Source organism: Lepisma saccharinum, chromosome 30 (genome assembly GCF_977018435.1).
Source record: "Lepisma saccharinum chromosome 30, izLepSacc3.1, whole genome shotgun sequence".
Taxonomy (NCBI): Eukaryota; Metazoa; Arthropoda; class Insecta; order Zygentoma; family Lepismatidae; genus Lepisma; species Lepisma saccharinum.
In genome coordinates, this window is record NC_139258.1 from 22,625,092 (window position 1) to 22,649,032 (window position 23,941).

Below are 23,941 nucleotides of genomic sequence, written 5' to 3' on the forward strand. Positions count from 1 at the left end.
GGGATGAACAGCGCTTTCAACAGTAGCTTTCGACTTGGGCACAGCATTAGTATGCGAGTTTTTGCACTTTTAAGCTGAACATCCTGTAGTTAGTTCATCTGAATTAGTTCACTCAGTTGCAGTAAGCATGCTCAAAAGAACGAGAAGTTGAACTATACAGGAATGGAGAGCACGTATTTAAACAGTGATCAAAGTAGTGGAATTTGTGAGAGGCCAGACGTTGGCTTGGTAGCTCAGTGGTAAAGCAATGGTGCAAAGACAAGGGTTCAATTCCCGATTGAGTCACAATGTTTACATTAACTTTTCTAAGAACTTAATTATATTAACTTTATTATACAGGGTGGGCAGAAGTAACTAGGCATTGAAAATTTGCTGTAGTTTTTTCTTAATATTTAAGCAATCTGAATGAAACTACAGCAAATTTTCAATGCCTACTTACTTCTTGCCCCACCCTGTATATTGTTGTGTGCTATGCAGATAAGTTTGAATATCCTGTCAATAAAATCAGAAGAAAAATGAAAGATATAAATTTACCAAATATATATATTTTTAGATTAACCTAATACACTTTTTAATTTATTTGCTACTTCACTATTGGACAAAGGTTACATTATTAAAACTTACGTAATACATTTCTTACTGGGATTCTACACAGACAAGCAGCATTATGTACAGAGGCAGACTGTTTCAAGTTTTAAAAATTTGAATATTTATTACTTTGGATCTACACAATGTTGTATAACATGAAGATTCATCACAGATGCTTTCTTTACATCATAAGTACACGGGTTTCATTCTTATCCAAAGAGAGATTAAGATGCGAACTTGACAAATGTACAAGAAAATTTGCTTACTTACAAACTTTTTAACAACCAAGTTCTTTATTTTATTTAACCACTCAGCCACGTTATCAAAAAACCAATACAAACACACACACAAAAATCTTACTAGAAGGTATAAAACAAAATATAAATACTGCAGAAAAGTTGCAACTTTAATGCAAATCTGTTCCATTTAGTTACAAAATCATGTTACCCTGGGCATATGTTTTCCTTTCTTGAAATCAGTCTCGAATTTATTTTTCTTCCGATACATGATTATGTTTTAAAAATGCTGCTCACGAAAATAAACTGATTATGACTAGGATTATCAAGCAATACACTGAAGTGGTAAAACAATATTTGATAGTTACGTTATGTTTCAAACTACGCAGCCAAACTCGCACACAGGATTGGCTTTACGATAAGAATCCTAAAGAGATGAGATTTTTACGTTAAACTCTTATTACAAAAAGCTGCAAAATCGTTACGATTTGTGCATTTCGTCGTACCCTTATCTTGCAGATTGAAGATGAAAAATTGCTCTGAATAACGGGGAGGAGAAAAAGAAAGAAAAAAAATATTGCTATGACAGAACGATGCTTGCTCTACAGCAACTATGAGATTCTCTACGCAGCAACGACTGCAAGCTGTTATTGACCTGTCACAACTCCTATCGCTAATCCAGCAGCAAACGAAACCAGGAAAATATGAAATTTATCCAAATGGAACTCATCTTCACCATTAGATAGAACATTGTACCAACGCTTGGCTTTCCTCTCGCCTTTCTTTAAAGCATGTTCAGCCTTGTCAAGTTTTCGATCTACAAATCTCTCTACCTGAAAAGATAATAAAAGTATATTTTATAAACATTTATATATATTACTTAACCACATTAAAATAATACTAAGTTGGGCTAATTGTTCAAACTGATATAGAATCAATATCAATCTTACAGACACCAATAAAAATCGTAAATATTAATGATGATATTACCCTAATTAATTATTGTGTGCAATAAGGTGACTGCAAAGCTTTGAAAAATAAACTACATGTTTAGACATTTAATTTACAAAACCAGGGCATATGAATTAAATGTTAATAAAAATTAAAAAATGGCAGAAGTTTCACTCTATTTACAGACCATGTACAGTCACTGAAAAAAATAATTCCCCCCTACAGCCTTAACCAGTAGTCTTATAGGGAATTATTCCTTCCCATGACTGTAGATACACATTGAATATGTAATTTCACCAATAAACCAATATACCTACATTGGCTAATATGGATTAATCTACCTGCTTCCTAATATTAAGTGTAACTAATTTTTCAGAACGTCTTAATTAATAATTCTCGAACCAAACAATGGCATTTTCTATTTTGTAAGATTACTTAGTGTTTGTTAGAAGTCTTTAGATGAACTGAACCCCTATTTTCTCTAGATTTATAAATTTACCTTAAATAACATTTTAAGAGAAATACAATTTACAAACAAGTCAACATAATTTTTGAAAAAAGAATCATTGTTAAGACTTTCAACTCGCAGTAATTCTCATAAAATGTTTTGTAGTTTTTCTGAAAAACTTCTATTTCTTATTTTTCAAAAATAGATTTATTGATTTATTATGAAAGTTTACACTATTTGGAACATTTCTGAGAAAACCGAACATTGATAAGAGACACCGTTCCAGAGATATATCAAATCAAAAAATATCAAACATGGCAGATTATTTTCAAGATGGCGGCCGACGGAGCACAGATATCGATTGCCTACTTGACTGAAAATATCTTTAATGATAGAACAGTTAATCGTACCAAGTATCTTGCTTGTATCAACAAGTCAATGATTCGGGACTTAGCCTTCGGCCTGTGATAAAGATGTAATTTTTTGTGCTTTTGTTATGAGGTCCGAAGTCATTTTGCGGCAGGAGAGTTAACCTGCACATCCTGAATGAACTATCTTTTAAAAAAATAAATTTGCATATGGATTTTAATCCTGTAGTGACTGGTTCTAAATTTTAAATATGCACAATTTTTAACTACCACAAATAATTGTGTGTGTTTCTGAGACTTTTGAAGAATTGTCAAAACCTTCAAAAGCATGAACCAAACTGTTTCATTGTACACGAATGCTGTTCAGTCACTGTGTTCTAAAAATAAAGTAATTTGTAATTGATACTCAATAACAACACAGTTATATTGGATAAAAATAAATAATAAACAACATGAAACATTATTTATAATAAGCATTCCAACTTTTCATACAAAAAGAATAAATGAGTAGTACCATGCTGGGCTTGATACACACAATTTATTGTTATATTCATTACAGTTGCAGTTACATTGTTAATCATAAAAAGATGATGAAGATTCCAATAGTCATTGTCTTTATAAAAGCCTCCTACACAATATTGTCGAAATTTTTTTGATACTGTTGCCGCATCTGAAATTTACTTCAAAATGCCAAGAAGAAATGTAGCTGTAGCGACAGCGAAATTTTCGCTACAACTACAGGAATTTTGTAGCTTCGCTATTAGTAGTGTGCTACTTCCGACCATTGTTACTAAGCTGTGATAATACTATAATGTTTTACAAGAACCCTCTTCGATCAGCAACTATTTAAATTTGTGAACAACACATTTTCCCCACGTGCAATTTTTAAGTGTTTATAAAACAAAGAAATTCAGGTAAAGCACAACTGTAAGCTAAGCAACATAAGTTAGATTAATTTGAAACATAACCGACAAAGTTAAAAATTGGTTAGTTTTAGAATAACTCAATGGCAGGAATAAGTACTACCAAGGGTGCAATTTAGATGCAATAAAATAATAATACATCTTTAATGCATACAAAACACAAACTATTCGCATATTTACACTCTGTATATTTTTCTAATTTTCTTTCTGTAGCCAGAGATGTCGTCTCTACCTGGAGGAAGAACAGATTTTAGCTTCCCAGCACCGAATTCAGTGCCCGTCCCTCAACTTGGGAGAAATTATATTATCCTAACTCAATCTTTTTTAACATTCAAGCCCTCCTTACAAGTTATCCACAGAAAAAATGTATTAATTTTCCATTACTATGCAGAATATTATTACAGATTATAGAGTATCATTTACACAGTAGTATTTCTTAAGAGAACGAGATTGTGAAAATGATACATTACTACTTTAAATACAATAGAACACCACAACGAAGTATTATTTTGTAACTGACATAATCAATACAGAAACAACTCTTACGTTTCCTAATGCAGCCACATCAAAATGTCATTTTGATACCACATAATTTTAGTCATCACTAGATACTTTTTATGTCATGGCATCATAAGCGAATCATATGAAAAATCTTATTTTTAAGCGTATGTATAAACTTGAGGTGACTCTTACAGAAAGTGTCTTTCTTATTGTGACTGAATCGAGCAGAAAAATATTTAAATGTATGTTTTTGCAAACTGGCAAAAATAATAATAAATTTAATATGGTACCAATACTTTCACAGGGTGTTCATGATGTTTAATCTTTGGGGGGCAGAGAAAATGAATAAATTAAATGCTACACAAGTTGTGAATTTGTTTATGACATGGCAATAAAGACGGCTCAAATATTGTCAAGCAAATTAATGTGTACCAGAAGCAAATATACATTTTGAGCTAGGGAAGGAAGGAAGTGATACCTAAAATTTGAAAGTTGTAAAAATAAATACTGACTCAAAATATTCATATGAGGTCTGTCTGGAAAGTTCCTAAATATTTGGTTGGTTCATTTAGTTTATATGTTACATTTCTTCCACGTTTGGCTAATTATGATGGGGATGAATGATGATAAGATGAAGATGAAAAGACAATCACAAGAGCCACATATTTACGGTGAATAAAATATCAAGATTTTGGTACAAAAACTCTGTATATTTCGAGATCAAAAGCAGAATATGAAATGGCATTTCAGTGTAAAAATAGTGAATAAAAACCTACATTTAATTTAAAAACTATACTTATTACACAGAATTAACATTCACTTATACCTAACTAACTCCCTAGCCTTCTTGAACCCAAAGGTTCATGGCTGCAGCAACACAGGCCTTCCATCTGTCCCTATCTTGAGCAAGATCTATATACTCTTTTCCATCCCTACCAATTTACTTTAGGTCTATCTCAACGTTGTCTCTCCATCTTCGTCTTGGTCTTCCTACTGGTCTCTTACCATCAGGTTTCCCAACAAGAATCCTGTAAACTCTTCTTTCCTCTCCCATTCGTGCCACATGGCCTGACCACCTACATCGTCTTGATTTAATTATTCTAATAATATCTGGAGATGAATACAAATTATGTACTTCTAAATTATGTAACCTTCTCCACTCACCTGTCTCCTCATCCTTTTTAGGCCCAAATATTTTCCTAAGGATCTTATTTTCAAATACTCTCAATTTATGTTTCTCTTTCAATGTAAGGGACCAAGTTTCGCATCCATATAATAATACAGGCAAAATTACTGTTTTGTATATTTTAACTTTTAGTTTCTTAGATATTAAACGAGAAGAGAAAAGTTTATGACGAGAAAAGTAACATGCATTTCTTGAATTAAGCCCGCTTTTTATTTCCTCTTTAATATCATTTTCATTTGTTAGTATTACTCCTAAGTACTTGAATTTGGAAACTGGTTCAAATGAGTTGTTATCAATAATTAGATTTGATTATTACCTAACATGTGGTTTCGGCCTGTAAGCATATATTTAGTTTTCTCTTTGCTAACTTCCAAACCTCTCTCTTTAGCTGCTTTGAAAAATATTTTAGCATTCTTCCTAATTGTATTTACATCATCCACAGTAAGTCTAAATCATCTGCATATGCTAACAGCTGAGTCACACTGTTTAATTTTAGTCCTTCGTTAGTTTCTTTTACCTTCCTAAAAGCGTATTCTAAGGCAAAATTAAAGAGCAATGGAAATAGCTGAAATATATTACCTGAAGAAGGGAACGGTGGTTCCCGAAATGTCGTCTGTGTAGAAAATTGATACTCATTTTACGAAGTAATAAATAATTTTGTATTTTTAATTTTTAGAAATACGAAAGAATATATACAGAAGTGAGTAAGTCGCACAAACCTGAAGTATGAATGGAGATAATGCATCTCCTTGTTTTAACCCATCATGAATTCTAAATTTGTCAGACATTTTAATATCCACACGAATTTTGCTTTCTGTTTCACTGATGCATAATTTTATCATATTAACAAGCTTATTAGGTATTCCAAAATCGACTAATATATTATGTAATTTACTTCTTTTGACTGAATCATATACTTTTTTTAAATCAATGAATAGCTGATAACATTCACTTCTAATTGATGAATTATATAATAATAAGAGTATTAAGTTTATTCCTGTGTAAAGGAATCCATTTTTGCTTCTCTAATATTTACAGCAGAATTAATCATTTCTCTGTGATTTGCATAATTCACAGGATAATTCAGACCTCGGAAGGTGGTGTTTTCGTAAACCAACCCTAATTTTCGTGTTTAAGAATTTATTTCGCATTTCATCATTTTGTGACAATTTGTAAGGTGGGTCGGCTGATTTCTGTTGTAGTTCAAATGAGCAATATTTACAAACAATGAAAAAGGTAAAAAAGCTATCAACATGCCATGAAGGTACATGAGGATGGGGGGTGGAGGTATGACATCACACATTCTTGAACTCATGAGGCTGGGAGAATCCGAGAGCCACTGTATGCAACATTATTCTAAAAATTAGCACCCACCCTGGGAATAGAACTTGGGTCTCTCACGTAACAGTCACTATATGTCAAATAGGAGTAGTAGTCCCTTACGAATAGATTTCAAAAGTTACAAACAATTTGGGTATGAGGCTTTAAGCTGGTCGGCAAATATCAAAAAATCATGGACTTCTTGCAAAAGTTTGGGAAGTGTTTTGATTTGTCACATAACTGTTATTTAAGTTATTGAAGAAGGGGATATTTTAGAAACTATTCGTCATGAGAGACTGACCAAAAAATTCAGAAATGCACCCTAATGTAGCTAACTCTAGAAAAACGTCAGGGAAAATCAGGCATACTTCATTTTGACAATGCACTCAAGCACAGAGCACTTATTAATCCATGTTTTTGGCAAAACACGAGATCAACTTTAATATTTAGTCACACTGAACCTCATTTCATGCAAAGTTATACTTGACAATGTTCAACTGAAGGATGTTGTGGCAATTTGGTGGTCAAGAAAATCATCAGGAATTTTCCAAGCAGACCTCACATATAAGGTGATCCTGCTGAATTTAGGTGATTGTAAATATGTGTGTGCATAATTATATTTACATATGTACAGGAAATAACACAAGACTGTCTGTGCTAAATGCAGAACTGAGTGGAAATAAATGATCCAACTATTTAACTTCTTGGGATTGTTTAGCAACCTTATACAATGGAGTCATTTAATTTGAACTTGGATAATTCAAATTATTTGGTAATTGAAGGTAAAGGTAAAGTTCCTCGTGCATAAATCACTGTGCCATGGAGGCACATTTAGGGGATGTGGGGAGTACGGTGCCACCATAGGCATGCACACGGGGGGCAGGCAAATGCCCCCCTTCATCATGGATGTCTGTAGATTTTTTCTATGAAGGGACAAGCAAGGTATTATTCCATGAGGCATATTACCCCTATTATAGTGTTGTCCCCTCAAAAAACACCTCTCGAATTTGAAATTATCGCATTCCTATTATAATAATTAATCTAAATTACTATGAGAAATCAAATTATATGTGTGAAAATGTACTTTTAGGTTGACATTCGATTTCAGAGGGGGAGATATGGCCATCCTTGCCCCCCTTCCATGACCCTATATTATTAAATTTTCACCTATAAATTTAGGATAGAGGAATCTTATCGCCGTTATTAAACGATATTATACTCTTAAAGAAAATGAAGTATTTTCAAGCCGATGAAAGTTCAAAGCAACTACAGGGAAAGGGAGTGGAGTGGCGCAACCAAAGAGGGGTAGGGTGCATTGCCCCCTAACCTTGGATGGAAATCAATTTTAGGGGGGGCAAACATGGAAGTTAAGGAAAACAAGACTAGCAGAATCTAATAGTAGTAGAACAAAAGAATACTCAAGGTGGAATTAGTTTTCACGGCTATCTTGCATTATTTCTTCCAGGTGGCCAAGAGCACCTGAAGGGAGGCATCGAGCTGCAATTTTCCCTCGATTTCAATTTTATACGAATGAAAATACATTTCGCAAAATTTCTTGCTCGCTCCGGTTGCAATGTGTGCTTTTCTTGCAGTCTTGCGAAGTTCAAAGTCGTAGCTAGGGGTCGGCCGGAGTTGGTCCCGAACGGTCGAAATGAAAAATAAATGTAAAAGAGAATGCCATGGCGCTCCATGAAAGCTTTTGCATCAAATTAAATCAATGCTGTTTTCACCTTGCAAAAAATTGGATCTGAAAATGTTTTTGCTCCCTTCGCTTGCAACTTCTTTTCTGTACTGCATTGTAAATTACCAGGGAGAGAAGTAAGAACTAAGTACTACTGCTAAACGGTCTGGTGAGGATGGGGGGGGGGGGGGTGTATATACACACACACACACCCATCAATGCAATAAAACTAAAACAGTGAGATAAAATTAGGTTTTTCTTTCGCTACTGAACTTTTATCCATGCTTTTGCCCCCCTAATTACAGGGTCTGTGCACGCCTATGGGTCCCACACATTCTCGACCTCTGTCATTTTGGAGGTGATGTGATGAGCACCATGCTCTGGCTACCTTTACCTCTTCCCCCATACCCATTGATTTGAGGCTGGTTGAGCCCAGCTTTATGCGGGGACAAGGCCAGAAAAATTCCGATCTTAGATCAAACAGAAGTTTATTGCACTTGAAATTCCTATTAAAACCAATTCATATGTAATTTGAATTTTTGAATATTCTATTTGCTGTGTGGAAGAAAAGGTTTCTGTTTGCTGGTAAGCAACCTCCTTTCTCTTCTCAATAATGCAGGATTGCCCCTTTGTGTGCAGGTGTTCGTCCTTGAACCCCCACTAGCCAATTACTTGTGAAAGTCTTCTTATTTGCAGGGGTGCCTGCAGAGGGGGTGGGGGTGAGATATTTGGAAATACTTCACATAATTCATATTTTGAAATTATAGTGTGAAAATATGGACGAGGGATGTCGTGAAAGACAGCAAATTAAGTGTATATGCAAATTATCCTAGTGCTGGAGATAATATGAGAATTCTCACCCCACTGCTGTCCCCCTGAGACAAAATCCTGCAGATAGTCTTGCTTATCTCCCCTCATTCCCAGTAGTGATTAGTCAGGGTATGCTATTTGCAATTTCGAACATGTTGAATCTCAAGCAATCGTTAGCGAGACTTGTTTGACCTATGTAAAAATAAACTAATAAAGGCAAATGGAAATAACAAATTTATTTAAGTGAGAACAGGTAGCTAATGTTGTTACACGTGCATGTGATTGTGTGTGTTAATACAGTGTACGTAAACGTGTTTCCAATTTACTGGTAGCTTAATTACTATCGTGAGAGTAATTGTTTATGGATTGCACTATAGGACCACACACAAAATATGGCAGTTTTTACGGTAAGGTCCACTGCGTGTTCATGATTTTTTCTTTATACTGTAGTACAGTAGCTTTTTTTAATTTTCTTTAATAATGCATATTTTTTTCCAATTTGGATTTTTGATAATTAGAATTTTGTTGTGTTCCCCTTGAAGTTCAAATTAAAGAGAGTCCACTGTTTGTGTGTCAGTCCTTAAAGTGGGGCCTCTCCGATGGCACAGTGGTAGCGTCGTCACCTTGTAATCAAGGGGTCCCGGGTTCGATTCCCGTGGAGGCACATAGTGGTTCGGATCCCAGTTTAAGCTGTAGATCCAGTCACGATTAGCCTTACTGTGCATAAAGTGGACTTAAAACACCAAATCAATCCAATCGAAATCACTCCTTGAAGTGATATCGATGATAATTTGTATTATCCAAACTAATTTTAGGTGCTGGAAAAAACAGTAAAAAGAAAAATAAGTGTTGTGAGGTAGACACTATACATCTACAGAATATTATACTTCTAACACCAACACTACAAGCAAAACAGCACCTATTTATTAACATATGTACACAAATAAAGGTACACTACACAATTAAAAGAAACTAAAGAAAAAAAAGGCATGGATTACTGCAATGCAAAAACATAAGGAAAAATATACACCTCACCTAAAAGGGGTTCAATAGACATCTAGGAAGAAGCCATTCCCAAAAGGAATCCCCCCACAAAACCAGCAGCCAAATAAGTGTTCTCTCGTGCAAAGTGACGTGCCTGTAATAACAACAGCAGTTGTGACTCTAGCCGTAAAGCTTGAACAAAAAGGAATTATGCATCACAATTTTCACAACAGGCTAGCGTACATACTGGCGTCATATTAATAGAATCAAGCATATTCTATGTCAATAGTATTAATTTGGCACTTAAAAGAAAAAGAAAAGCCACATATTTTGTTTATGGCAAATCAATTGAAAAAAAGTTTTGAAGTGTGACCGATTCACTATTCTTTATTATGCAATCGTGACCCTTTCTTAGTATTTAGTCCAAATTCACAAAGTTTCAAAAATGGGCAGATAATTTGGAGGTGCAGGGTTGAAGATTAACCAGAAGGAAAATCCAGAATCAGGACCAGGTCTGGATAGAAAAATAACGAGACTGGCAATCCTGGCATAAGTGGACGTGCAGCAGTGGGAAGTGCATGTGGTTTGGCAGTTGGTAATTTAGTTACGTCTGCGAATTGAAGCTTCGTAAATGACATGGAATTCGAATTTTGAGCATGATTTGGTCAGAATGATACGTAAAGTAATATACGAGGTCTTGCTGAAAAAAAAAAAGACTGGCAACCCTATTGGAAGTATATGTGCAGAAATGGGGAGCACATGCGTGGGAAGCAACCTGGAAGTTTGAAGAAGCTCACAACAGAACCATAGTTCGCTATCACTCGTAGTTATTCTCTGAGCAGTGCTTCAAGGTAAAGGTCCGCAATCATGTTGCCGAAAAATAACAAATATGAAACTCTAGCAGCGCATTAACCTCAAATTCCTGGTGAAATTGAAGAAATCTCCGAGTGAGTGCCCACCTACTCTTTATCAATACACACTATGGCTGTTTTCATTCGAATGCTGAACCGGCCACATTTTCCTCTGTTGTTGCCGTGACTGGGTGACCCGGTCTCCCCTTGTCTTCAACATCCTCGCATCCTGCAGTGAAGCGTTTGTGCCATTCAAACACATGCGCATATGACATCGCATTATCCCCATATGCCTCCTGCAACAGTTTCACCAGGAATTTGAGGTTAATGCGCTGGTCTAGTTTCATATTTGCCATTTTACGGCAACACGATTGCGGACCTCCACCTTCAAGCACTGCTCACAGACTAACTACGAGTGATAGGGACCTAGGGTTCTGTTGTGAGCTTCTTGAAGCTTCCAGGTTGCTTCCCACGCATGTGCTCCCCATTTCTACACATATACTTCCAATAGGGTTGCCACTCTCATTTTTTTTAACCAGACCTCGTATATTACTTTACGTATCATTCTGACCAAATCATGCTCATACTCAAAATTCGAATTCCATGTAATTTGCAAAGCTTCGATTCGCAGATGTAACTAAGTTACCAACTGCCAAACCTTCCCAGGTCCATCTTCAATTTACAAGTTTTGGGGGTATTTGTTAATTTGCATGTATAAACAAGTTATGCACAAGAATCAATTAACTATTTTCCCTCCTTGAAAATAAACTCTCTAAGTTCACGTGTAGAACTCCAACAAAGTTGGCGTCTTTAAATTAGGCACACACAGGAGATATACTACGTAGATTTTTCAGCGAAAAATGCATGCTCGACCAGGACTCTGGCATACCGTGCCATTGCTCTCAGTGGTAGAGCATTCGCACAGTATACAAAATACCCAGGTTCGAGTCCTGGTCAAGCATGCATTTTTCGCTGAAAAATTGAAGATTGTATCATTTCACATCATCAGAAACTGAGGTGAAAGTGGCATTTGCAGAGGCATTATGGGAGGTTACAAAAACATGGCTTCCAACAGCTTTACCAGCACTGGCAAACGGGTATCATTGCCCAAGGGGCTTACTTTGAAGTTAGTTGTTCATCAGTGTCTTGAAGTCATCACTGTAAGGTACCGTAGAGTCTGCGAACTTTTGGATTGAATCTCGTATCGGCGAGAGGCTTCACAGAAAACAAAAATGGAATAATTTGTATTTTTAGGACTTAGAACCTGTAGTGAGGGCTGTATGTCCCAAGAATCATTTGAACGAATCAAATATTTGAATTCTATGGAAAGGGGGGGGGGATGCTTTCAGAATCAACCTTTGAACCTTTTGAGCTCAAGAATTGCATAATACCCATGTTGCCTCTTGGACTAATGATATCAAGTTCCTGATTGAATCTGTGTTTTAAGTCCACTTTATGCACAGTATGGCTAATCGAGACTGGGCCTACAGTTTAAAGTGGGATCCGAACCACTACAAGACTACAATGGGTATCAAACCCGGGACCCCTTGATTACGAGTCGATGATGTTACCACTATGTCGGGGAGGCTACGCCCTTTACCCTTTCTCTAATTCTGGTACTATGTGACTCTCCTCAGTGAATTACTACTATATTTACTCTTCAAGCCATAATAGAATGAGCATTTACTACGTAGTTTTCTTGCAATAATACCACAAAGAGAATAGTTATCTATAATTTGCAACAAACCCCAAGAAATATAAGGACGATACTATTAGTACAGTTAATTCCCAATAAGAAACATATGTACAAAGTCATGCACTACCACTACCCAAAATATACAGCACACATATACGTACAGTAAAAATGTATTGGCAGATTTTTAGGAATTTGCAACATATGTTAAATGAGAGTTCCAGAAAGTGAAGAAATCTCTCAATGAACATTGCTACGTAACCAAGGTTACACAAAACAACAATTTGATTCATAGCTCAAGATCATCAATCGTTACATAACTCCACACTTGACAACAAATCAACACGACAATTGAACATCTACTTATGAAGACACTATAACTGTACAATAATCCCACTTGCTACAGACATTCTCTAATGAACTTAACCAAGTAATCTCCTGAATTTTGGACAGATGAATAACACTGGTCAACATGGGCTTGGTTCACTCGCAGATGACTGTTGTCCCTAAATAATTTAGTCACGCTGGTTCCAAAAATAAAATCAATTTTTACCTATCAAGTTTTTTTTCAGAAAACGGCAAAATATTAACTGCCTTATTTTCACAATAAAATGTGTAGTTCTATTATTTCCACAAAAGATGGCTCTGTTTAAATGGTAGTAAAATATTGATTTTCGTGGCTCAGTCGGTAACGCGTCTGACTACCATGCTCAAGGTCCCGGGTTCGATCCCCGGCCGGTTCAAATCCGGGAACTTTTCTAATGATGGAAGCGGCCCTGGCGCCCACCCAGCGTCGAATAACATGGGTACCTGGGGGAAACCCTGGGGGGTAAAGGCAGTCAGGGGCGTAATGCTGATCACATCACCCCCACTCACGACCGGATCAAGGAAGTGTGGGGCGTTACCCCCACACCCCCTATACGCCTTCATGGCATGGTGCTAAGCACAGGGGAGCACTTTACTTTTTTTTTTTATCACATTACAAATCCTCCATTTTTGAACTATAAATGAATATGGAATTATAAAGCTTTAATCCACCTTCCACATGACAGAAAAATTGTATGGACTTTGGTTACCTAAGTTTTATTTACGAAATCCCTAACAAAAATTTTCTTCACATAATGTTCAGAGAAACCTGGGTGAAAATTGACGTCATTTCCATAATCAGCATTCAAAATACTTAAACTGAAAAAAACTGAAATTTTCTTTCTTGAGTTATGTAATAAATATAATTCAAAGGTGAATATGAGAATTTTGATTGTGGAATTGTGAAAGCTACTGAGGCGATGGGGGAAAAATGGATGTCATTTCTGCGATCAGCATTCAAAATACATCCAGAGAATCACCCATTGGTTTGGAAAGAGCAGCTTTTTCTTACTGCAGCTTTTAGTTCCAAGAAGCCACTCTCAAGCGGTATATAATTGTAAACTTCATACTCTGAAACAATCCTGTGAAGTATGGATATCTATGTGTATACTGCTGAAGCCTTACTGAAGGTGCATTTTGTGGAACACTGCCACAGAGCTAACTAGGATCTGTAACATGTTATCAAGAGCAGATCTATGTCGTCAGAATGTGGAATCTCTCTGTCAGTATTTGCTTTCATATGGTGAATATATGGTATTCAAGAAAAAGTTGTATTCGCTTCTGTCTACTTTCTATATAAATTACTAAATAATTTACTACATTCCTGTCGTGTTTTTGCAGAACACATTTAAAATGCAATGAAATACTAAATATATAATATTTGCAACACAGTATGCCAGAAAAATGTTTCGTGGATGACATTTTATTGTCACACAAACAATATTGAACAAGAATCAATATTTTTCGGAGTTATGTATAAGCTGGCGAGGGGGAGGGGAGCTACAAGCTGTTTTTTATGGAGGTCCTGAAAGTAGACACAAGACTATGAAGTGATAAGGGTCATTGTTTCGTATTGCGTGGCTTGTTTATTGGTCTGGCGACTATGAAGTGATAGGGTGCATGTTACGTATTGTGTTTTTCTAGTGTATTCAATCACAAAATGTGTTATGGCTCAGCAAATGTTTTCTACTGCACACAGTGAGTATTTATTTAGGATTCATGTGTGTTAACTCAATCGGCATGATTTAAAACAAGATTCCCGGGTGTAAAAGTTCCATGTCATACATACATCACTCCCTAAAACGTTACGGAAACTTGCACGCTTTATTCATGGACAGTCTACAGTGCCGTGAGCACCTCGCTTGCCGATACTGGAAACACTGACACGGCGGTCTACACTTCAATGGATAGCTCTGTATATAATGAAGAGAGTAAGACACTAGCATCCAGGAAATTGGAAGCTAGAAGAAGCGCAATGGAAGCAACTGTTGCCTTGAAATTCCTAAAACATGAGATTTCCACGCACATCTCACAAAAGATCAAATGTCGAACGAATGAACCGACATTATGGTTTCAATCCCAGAAACCATTTTTTCTTGAAGGAATATTCAGATTGCAAACTTCACCACAATCCAAATAAATTACATATAAAGCCAGCAGCAGTGTTTAGTTGTAATGTTACAATGGGCTAATTAAAGATATATTATTACATATTTAGTCCAATAAGTATGCAATGAAAGCAAGCAGGAGAAAATATTATAACAATTAGTAGTAGGCATTAGCCCAAACAAATAGTGCAACACGACACAAGGTTAGGGTAGAATGTAAAAGACAATTAATAATTATTAAAATGCATTATAATTAATTACCTTGTCCATCCACTTGGGTCCCTCTCCCGTTGCTCTTTCTTCTATTTTATCAGAGACTTTATCTACTTTCTCATATACTTTGTCCCAGTTGATATTGATGTAACCTTTGTAACTAGCGAACTGTAGAAGGATAATTCCACCTCCCAAAGCTGTGGCGGCTACCTTCCCTACTTTCATTGAAAGATAACCGGTGCACCTGCAAAATGCACACATAAATTACAACATGCAATAGGCAGCATAAATGTATTACAAAAAACAAAAATATAAATATGTTGATGAAGGAATTGGGAATGAAAACATTTATAGAAATGTCCATGTAGTTTTTTTGAACTGGTATTGAGCCATGCTGGGGAGAGCTCAAGAAATATAAGGTAGTGTCATGATTGGAACTTGCTGGCTGTATCTGCAAGTGGAGTCAGAGGTCCTCCTTCACCTGCGACAGATATAAACAATGTTCCCTACACAGTGCTGTCATTCATTCAAATGGTGAATGTCTTGCGTACTAGCACCTTCCGCCACCAGGAAAAGCATGACTGCTCTTCGTCACTGGCCTCCACATGCCAGACGGCAAGTCACTCCACTTCACACAGCTCATACAAGCCTGCGATGAGACTGCCATCTAACGGACCCCCTTTCCAGTGGCATGAGTTTCGTGGAGCCACGGCATCTACACACCGGGATGTATATGAGGTGGCCTGTTGTTTACTGACTGACCTTTACAGATTATTTAAATTGTTTCTTTTTAGTTTTGCTCCCAACTCCCTCATTAATACATATTGTCGAGGAAATACAGAAATGTAAGGCACACAGCAGTAATTTTTTATTATTGTTGGATGATATATCATCCAGACGATATATTGTCATGATATCTTAGCAATATATATCGCATCGGTGATATATCGTCATGATATTTGGCAATATATATCATGCTGGTGATATATATCATGTTGGTGATATATCGTCATGATATTTTGGTGATATATATCGTGTCTGCAATATATCATCACAATATTATGGCAATATATATCATGTTGGTGATATATATCACATCGGCGATATATCAACAATATCACAATATGGAAAAAAATGTTGTATTGTATCGTCTGTGACGATATATCTTGACATCAAATTTCCGATATCGTCCATCCCTATTTCTTATCAAGTGTGGCCCAATACTGGAATGGACCTTTCCTTTCACTTTGTAAAATTACCATGGCACAAAGAAACAGGGGTGGAAACTAGGACAAAAATTACAACTCCTCAAATGTTCTTAATCTGGCACTGCTTTTGTATTGACCCCATATACATGATTATTTAACAAAAAATGCCACAAAAACTTGTGTTTGTTCAATTAGTAAAGGAGCAAGGTTAACAGACATAGGCATGCTGGTCCAAAACAAAATTACTGATAATTTTACTGGCCTGTTATTTCTATAAATTGCCTGTAACTTAGTGGAATGGTGTGCCATTTTCTTACATTTTTATGAATACACAGGCTTAATTCATATATCTACCGATGTATTGGCATCAGAAAGTATAATTTGGATTTTTTAACAAAGCCAGCCAATACCTGTCTGCGTCCCAAAAATGCTAGTTGAAAATTTCACAGCCTAATTATCTTGGAAATTAAGCAAAGCTCGAAAATTTAATTTATTTTGCAATAGTATTGCAGAAAAAACGGATATTGTAACTACTTTCACATCTTTGTGTATTTTTTTAAACATTTAAAAAAAATGCTATCAAATTGATGTATATAATTAGAAAAGAATGTTTAACTTATTAAAAATAATGAATATTCTGAACGACTTTCATTTATTGCAATGTCATAGCACCAGTATTGGTGAGAACTAGATCGGTTCAAAGTATTATAACCTCAACTCTAATATATATGTACATTTCTCAAACTAAATGACCAAATATAAAGTTTTTATTTTCAATTCGGTCATTTAATTACATACATTAATTAAGAACGTCATTGAACCACTAATGTTCCTCAAGTAAATTGGTAAATTGAGTATAAATAGCCTCTCTCTCTCTACTGGTAGCAGCAAAAAGTCCATAACTAATAAAATATACTTAGAAATTTATGCTAGTGCACATTGTTTTCCCCCACACCCCCTATACGCCTTCATGGCGTGGTGCTATGCACAGGGGAGAACTTTACCTTTACCTTTTTTACATTGTTTTCAAAATTTATGCGATTTAAAATCAAAGTAAACAAGACTTTGACAATACATTTGTTAGGTGTTCCCCATTCAGTACACACACTAGTGTATTAAACCTGCCAAAACTATATTCTACAAGGTGTGACAATGTGACAATAAAGTTCGGTGAATGGTCCTGAATATCGAAAGTAGACAAATTCCTAATGAAACCTACCTTACTGTCCTCAAAGTAGTCCCCTCCCATGGCTATGTACCGTTGAGAACGGCTGTACATGTCCTGGAAACTTTTAGAAAAGTCTTCTTTCGGGATGGTGTTCAAGACCCTCGTCACGTTCCGTTGGATGTCCGGAATATCCTCAAATCTCTGACCTTTCTAAGCGATTTTGAGGCGTGGGAAGAGAAAGAAATCTGGAGGATTCAGATCCAAATTTCTTGCAATGCATTGCTACAGAGGATGAGAGCTGGTGTGTGAGGTACGACCCTGAAACGAAACGCCAAAGCATGGAATGGCGTTCTCCTGCATCACTCCGTCGGAAGAAGGCCAACGCGGAAAAATAGTTGTTCCCTCCGGCAGGAATTCCTTGTGGATCATGCCATCACTGTCAAAGAAAGTGATGAGCATCGTCTTGATGCGTGATTTTTACGCCTTGACCTTCTTCCGACGGGGTGATGCAGGAGAACGCCATTCCATGCTTTGGCGTTTCGTTTCAGGGTCGTACCTCACACACCAGCTCTCATCCTCTGTAGCAATGCATTGCAAGAAATTTGGATCTGAATCCTCCAGATTTCTTTCTCTTCCCACGCCTCAAAATCGCTTAGAAAGGTCAGAGATTTGAGGATATTCCGGACATCCAACGGAACGTGACGAGGGTCTTGAACACCATCCCGAAAAAAGACGTTTCTAAAAGTTTCCAGGACATGTACAGCCGTTCTCAACGGTGCATAGCCATGGGAGGGGACTACTTCGAAGGACAGTAAGGTAGGTTTCATTAAGAATTCGTCTACTTTCGATATTCAGGATCATTCACCGAACTTTATTGTCACACCTTGTATGATTAAACATTTTGAAAGTAATGTAAAATGTTTATGTACCATCCTGAAACTCCTCCTAGTACAAGTTGCTTTGATGCTGATGTCTTGCTAACATCACCAAGAATTTTCTCTATGAAGCTACGTGTCTCTTTTGCCATCTCTTCGATAAGCTCCTTGTTATCCTCGTCCTTCGACTTCTTCCCTGCAGGCATGATATTCTCCCTCTGTTACCTGAAACCACAATAAGAACTATAGTGACAGACACAGTCAAATTTACTTACTAAAAATACAATAAATTTAAAATATTACATATCATTATTTTAACATACTGCATTTTGGCATGTTCACCATTACTCTTGCGATTATTGGAGACAATTTTTCACTTATGACATCAAATTTTCCACTTGAACATCCTAGGACTTAAACATTCTTAATCAGCAAAGTTTTGAATATAATATAAAAATACTCAGTAGTGTATCTGGAAATTTAACCTGGTTTACCACAACAATTATTTAGTGTACATGTTTATTAAATATTAATTAGTGTAATGGTTCAGATTGTTTTATGATTTTTTTTCAAATTCACCTACCAAGAAGACTAATTATCGTAGAATTTTGGAAATCGTTGTCACATGAAATTTGAACCTTCTTTAAAGTAATGAGCACTGTATGGATTTCGAAAAAAGTTATTTATGTTGAAAAAACAAATTAAAAATTACTTTACACAAGCATGTGCGCTTCCAATTTTTTGTTGACAAACGACTGTAAGTATCACAAACGACTAAGTATCGTAGACTAGTGGTAATAATGTAGAAGTAAATCTGAACCTTAGTAGAATGGATTTATGCTAAGAGAACCAAACCTGACCTGCCCAACCTAACTACGAAAGCATATATTGAACAAAATCTTAAGTAGTTGCTAATATTTCGAGGTATGTTAACAGAAGTAAATCAAACTCTAACCATGTTAAAAAATGCAACAAAACAAAAGGAATTTTGGCCTTAATTAACCATATAATAGAAATACAACACTAATGCAGGCAGGTATGGAAGTAAAACAAAAACATTAGTCTGATAACTTCAAATTTTCCAGCAATTTCTATGTACATATATATATATTAAAAAGTTGATTTACTGGTGCTACACCAGGAAACATGGAAGAATAGGCCACCTTCATGTTGATTGATTGATTCGGTGTTTTAAGTCCAATTTGTGCACAATATGGCTAATTGGGACTGGACCTACAGTTTAAAGTGGGATCAGAACCACTATGTGGCTCCACAGGGTATCGAAAACGGGACTCCTTGATTACAAGGTGACAACGCTACCACTGCACCATACAGGGAGGCCACCTTCATGTTGAAAATCCTTTAGTAAATAGTCAAACTATTATTAAAAAGCGTTAGGCTTGTGATAAGAAAAACTCTTATTAACATCATGAAATTAAAATTAAATATCTTATGAATTTATAGGTGATATTTTATCGAAGCAGCGCAAATTCTTCCTACATGTAAAGATAGAATCTGATACCTTGCTTTGTTCTCAAAAGATTTCCAATGTGTATTCTTAGTTACTCATTTTGTGTGTTTGTGGGTGATACATAGTACAGTTGACAAGTTTCAGTCCCCAAAATTGTCAACTTATGGACGAAGTTTTACAGGAGTTGGATGAATGTAGGTAACACAGAGACTCCTATGACATCACAGGATGCTTGCAAAGTCTACTTATGATAATCATAATTAGGGAAAGGATTTTAAGGTGAAAATTATGGTCGGGAAAGGGGAAAAAAAGGTATTGAAAGTGTTTTCAAAAAGGTGCTGATAAAATGCCTCAATTCAGGTCTAAATCAGTTACATTAACATTCTTTATTCAATACTGTAGCAAATAACAATTAGTAATAATTAAATAAAGTAACCAGTTTTTAGGAAGTAAACGTGGCATTTACTGGGTTTCAAACAACTTGTTATACCGGATTATGCTCAATATTTCTATGTTTTCGAATGTAAGTCGCTGACGCATTGAGCTCAGCAGATCCTTATATGTTGAGAAGCTACTTTATCTTTGGGAACTTTTGTGGCTGAAATGATTATATTGTACCATTTTATAGGGTAACACTTTACTATAGGGGTGACGGATTTCTTACAACAGAAAGTACTTACGCAAATCATTTTCTTTAGCGTTGTGGAAGTATGTGAATGTAGTTTTGATCCATTTTAATGCAAATACATGTTGTTTTCTGCGAAAATCCCTGTCCAATATGCTGTTTCTGCTGCTGCCATTTGCTTTCTGCACAAGAGCACAATGTTCCGTGTGTTAGATGACGTAAAACCCGTAGTCAGTGTTTCAAACTCGCCGTGTTTTCACTATAACATGACGTGTTGAGTATTTTTAATTTTTGAATTTTTTTTAACTATGCTTGCCTAACCTAACCTTACGGAAAATGGTTTGTGGGGCTAACGTGGATGGTTTTTGGGGCTAACATCAATGGTTTGTGAGGCTAACGTCAATGGTTTGCGAGGTATTAGCATAATTTCAAATCCAGGCACAAAAGTAGGTATTTTCCGGTGAACAAGGTTGCAACACTGCATACATCGACAAAACACTATCACAACGCGTGATGAACCAATACGCTATCGCTATAATGTGTGTCACAAAATCGAAATAACAAGTAACAGTAAGTACTCGTAAATGTAAGAAATAGACATTATTTTCATTAGAAATTCATTATTTCACGTAAATAAATGTTCTGCATTCCAGAATAGTACGTTAGCAATGTAAAAAAGTGTGAAATAAATGATTTATAGGTGTCACCCCTATAGTAAAGTAGTAACTTTTATAGTTCTCATTCTGCTATACAAAATGAGACTACCATGACACCAAAATTTTAACTATATTTGCCTAACCTAACCGAAACTAACTTAACCACACGTCAATGGTTCACAATTAGTTTGCAATTTCTAAACGTTTCCGACAAATTTTAACTTCAGATTCGTCATTAGCAGGTCTCAATTAGTAAGTATGTCAAATATGAAGAAAATCAGAGAGGGGTCTGGTCATCTTAAGTCATACCATTATTCTTTTCCATCTACTGTGCAATGTTTTCTTTCATTCTTGCTTAACCCTAGAATGGACATGCCGGGTCTGTCAGACCCAGGTGGTAATATCTATCAGAATTCCCGATTAAGTTTTCAAGATACTATACTGTCACTCTCAGTACCTTCCATCTACATTCTGTATTGTCGAGGTTGCTATTGCATCAGCCATTCGGTACTACTTTACTATACCGGAGACACCTGTCAATGATTTATTTCGCAATTTTTTACATTGCTAACGTACTCTTCTGGGTACTACTTTACTATACCGGAGACACCTATCAATGATTTATTTCGCAATTTTTTACATTGCTAACATACTATTCTGCATTGCGGAACATTTCTTTAGGTGAAATAATGAATTTCTAATGAAAATAATGTCTATTTCTTACATTAACGAGTACTTACTGTTCCTTATTTCCAACAAACCATCCACGGGTAGCCCCAAAAACCATTCACGATAGCCCCATGAACCATCACGGGGACGAGGTATGCCTATAAGGTTAGGTTAGGTTCCATTAGCACTCCTTTCGTTCAATTTAGCATATACGGACAATACGAGAGCGTATTGTGCTCTCGTGCAGAAAGCAAATGGCGGCAGCAGCAATAGCGCGTCGGAAATAAATTTTCGTAGAAAACCACATGCATTCGCATTAAAATGGATCAAAACTACATTCCCGAACATCAACAACGCTACAGAAAATGATTTGCGTAAGTACTTTCTCCTGTAAATTTGAAGAAATCCGTCTCCGGTATAGTAAAGTGTTACCAGCCATTCTGCTACACCTGTTGAAACTTGGTCCGGATCTAGGAGACCCAGCCCATCCACTCAGTTTTTTTTTGTTTTTTTTTGCGAAATTGGCATTGATCTCAGCCCATGTTTCGTACGTTTTGTGAGTGGTATTTTGTAAACATTGCACGCTGTACAAAGTTCACTGTTGATTACACCTCTCCAGGAATAAAACACTTTTTTAAGTTTGTCCGATACGAGAAATTTACCCTCTTTTTAAATGTTTACATATCCTTTTCTCTTAGATCTTCCATATTCCGAAACAGACTACTATGTTTCCAAAAACTCACAATCACACCAGATGTACCTCAGTTAACGGAAAGCGCGAATTGGTACAATTCGTTGCAATAATTTCAGGTGTCATCATCAAAATATTAGAACAATTCACTGTGAAAATCAATAATACAAATTTATGGAATCACATACTAAGATTGGAACTAGAAAGAGAATAATAAATCTGGTTGTTGTCTGTATCAACAAAATATTACAGAGTGCAACTGCAACCATTTTCGGTTATCTTTAGTTCTAGTAACTATTCAATCTACATAAAAGTCGTAACCCTTTTGAAATGTTCAGGAAACATGCAGATTCTTAAAGCATATGCACTGGCCTCTTAGGTAATGTTTAACTCATTGAAATAAAAGGATACGTCCTTCTAATGGGTTTAGCTACGTTTCGCGGACACACCTAAAACCAGAAATAATCACATTATAGCATTTTTACTTACGTCAAAATATGCTGTTACACAATAAACAACATAGCTGTCTACTGAGCACGACAATAACACAAGTTATTATGAAACCTGCAAATAGTTAATACTATTCACACTCTACAAATAGTTTTGCCTGTAACGCAATATCATAAAACATCTGACTATCGAACTGCTACAAACTTTGTACTTGAATCTTCAATCTTGAACTCCGGAGGAGGTCACTTGTATGCTGAAGGAGAGTATATGCAATATGACATGCTACAGAACCTTGCTAGAGGGCGACCTTCAATTAGACCTTTAGTGTCTAACGTGAATACCCGACAGAAAAATATTTATAAAAATTAGCAGATGTAACTATTTTTGCAACAGTTTCATTACATGTGTAAGTGATATTGTGCTAATGTTACGATTGTAGGAAATAGGACATTTAAAAACTCATTTCCGACATCCCTTCAGCTCTCCGTCTGGAATTAGTAGTAGCGCGTGGACGTCGTACTGGAACGTATTAAAGTGGTTGATATTTTCAGTGAAAGTGTTGGTTACCGTGAGTGAAAGTATCATGTGAAGTTTATCAAATGGTGTAGTGACATATTACCCGTGTCAAACATAGAAAAGAACGCCTATTAAAATGGCGCAGGAAACTGACGACATCATTTTAACACCGCAGGAGTTGCAGGTGTTGTCTGAACTTGACAGGTAAACAACATGGCTACTATATCAAATTTGTATGATCATTTCTGTGCATCTTCATAACATAAATTATCTTAAGTGTCACAGAAATTAAACATTTTGGCTGCATATGAAGAATCCGCAGTTTTTTCTTCCTCGTTGTACTTGTGATTTTCGTGCTAGCTAGGAGCAACACAGCCAAGTAAGC

The 23,941-nt window shown here is 36.1% G+C and overlaps 2 protein-coding genes across 3 annotated transcripts in view; one reads left to right on the top strand and one right to left on the bottom strand.

The window, feature by feature from the left end:
• Positions 1 to 529: 529 nt before the first annotated feature.
• Positions 530 to 23,305, bottom strand: LOC145981793 (FUN14 domain-containing protein 1-like). Of its 2 annotated transcripts, XM_083115215.1 has the most exons (5): positions 23,080 to 23,305; positions 18,533 to 18,703; positions 15,276 to 15,471; positions 10,048 to 10,150; positions 1,520 to 1,657 (listed from the first exon to the last, which is right to left on the bottom strand). In XM_083115215.1, the coding sequence occupies exons 2-4, from the start codon at positions 18,682 to 18,684 to the stop codon at positions 10,070 to 10,072; spliced, it is 429 nt and encodes a 142-aa protein (XP_082971341.1). In that variant the 5' UTR covers positions 18,685 to 18,703; positions 23,080 to 23,305; the 3' UTR covers positions 1,520 to 1,657; positions 10,048 to 10,069. The 2 variants fall into 2 exon arrangements, with proteins under 2 accessions (XP_082971339.1, XP_082971341.1); XM_083115213.1 differs by lacking the exon at positions 10,048 to 10,150 and having other exon boundaries at positions 530 to 1,657; positions 23,080 to 23,303.
• Positions 23,306 to 23,941, top strand: part of Utx (Utx histone demethylase) — a 247,578-nt gene continuing 246,942 nt past the window's right edge. The window contains exon 1 of the mRNA XM_083115210.1: positions 23,306 to 23,760. Within this exon, the coding sequence (XP_082971336.1) occupies positions 23,693 to 23,760 (68 nt within the window). The 5' untranslated portion in view covers positions 23,306 to 23,692. The remainder of the gene's footprint in view (positions 23,761 to 23,941) is intronic.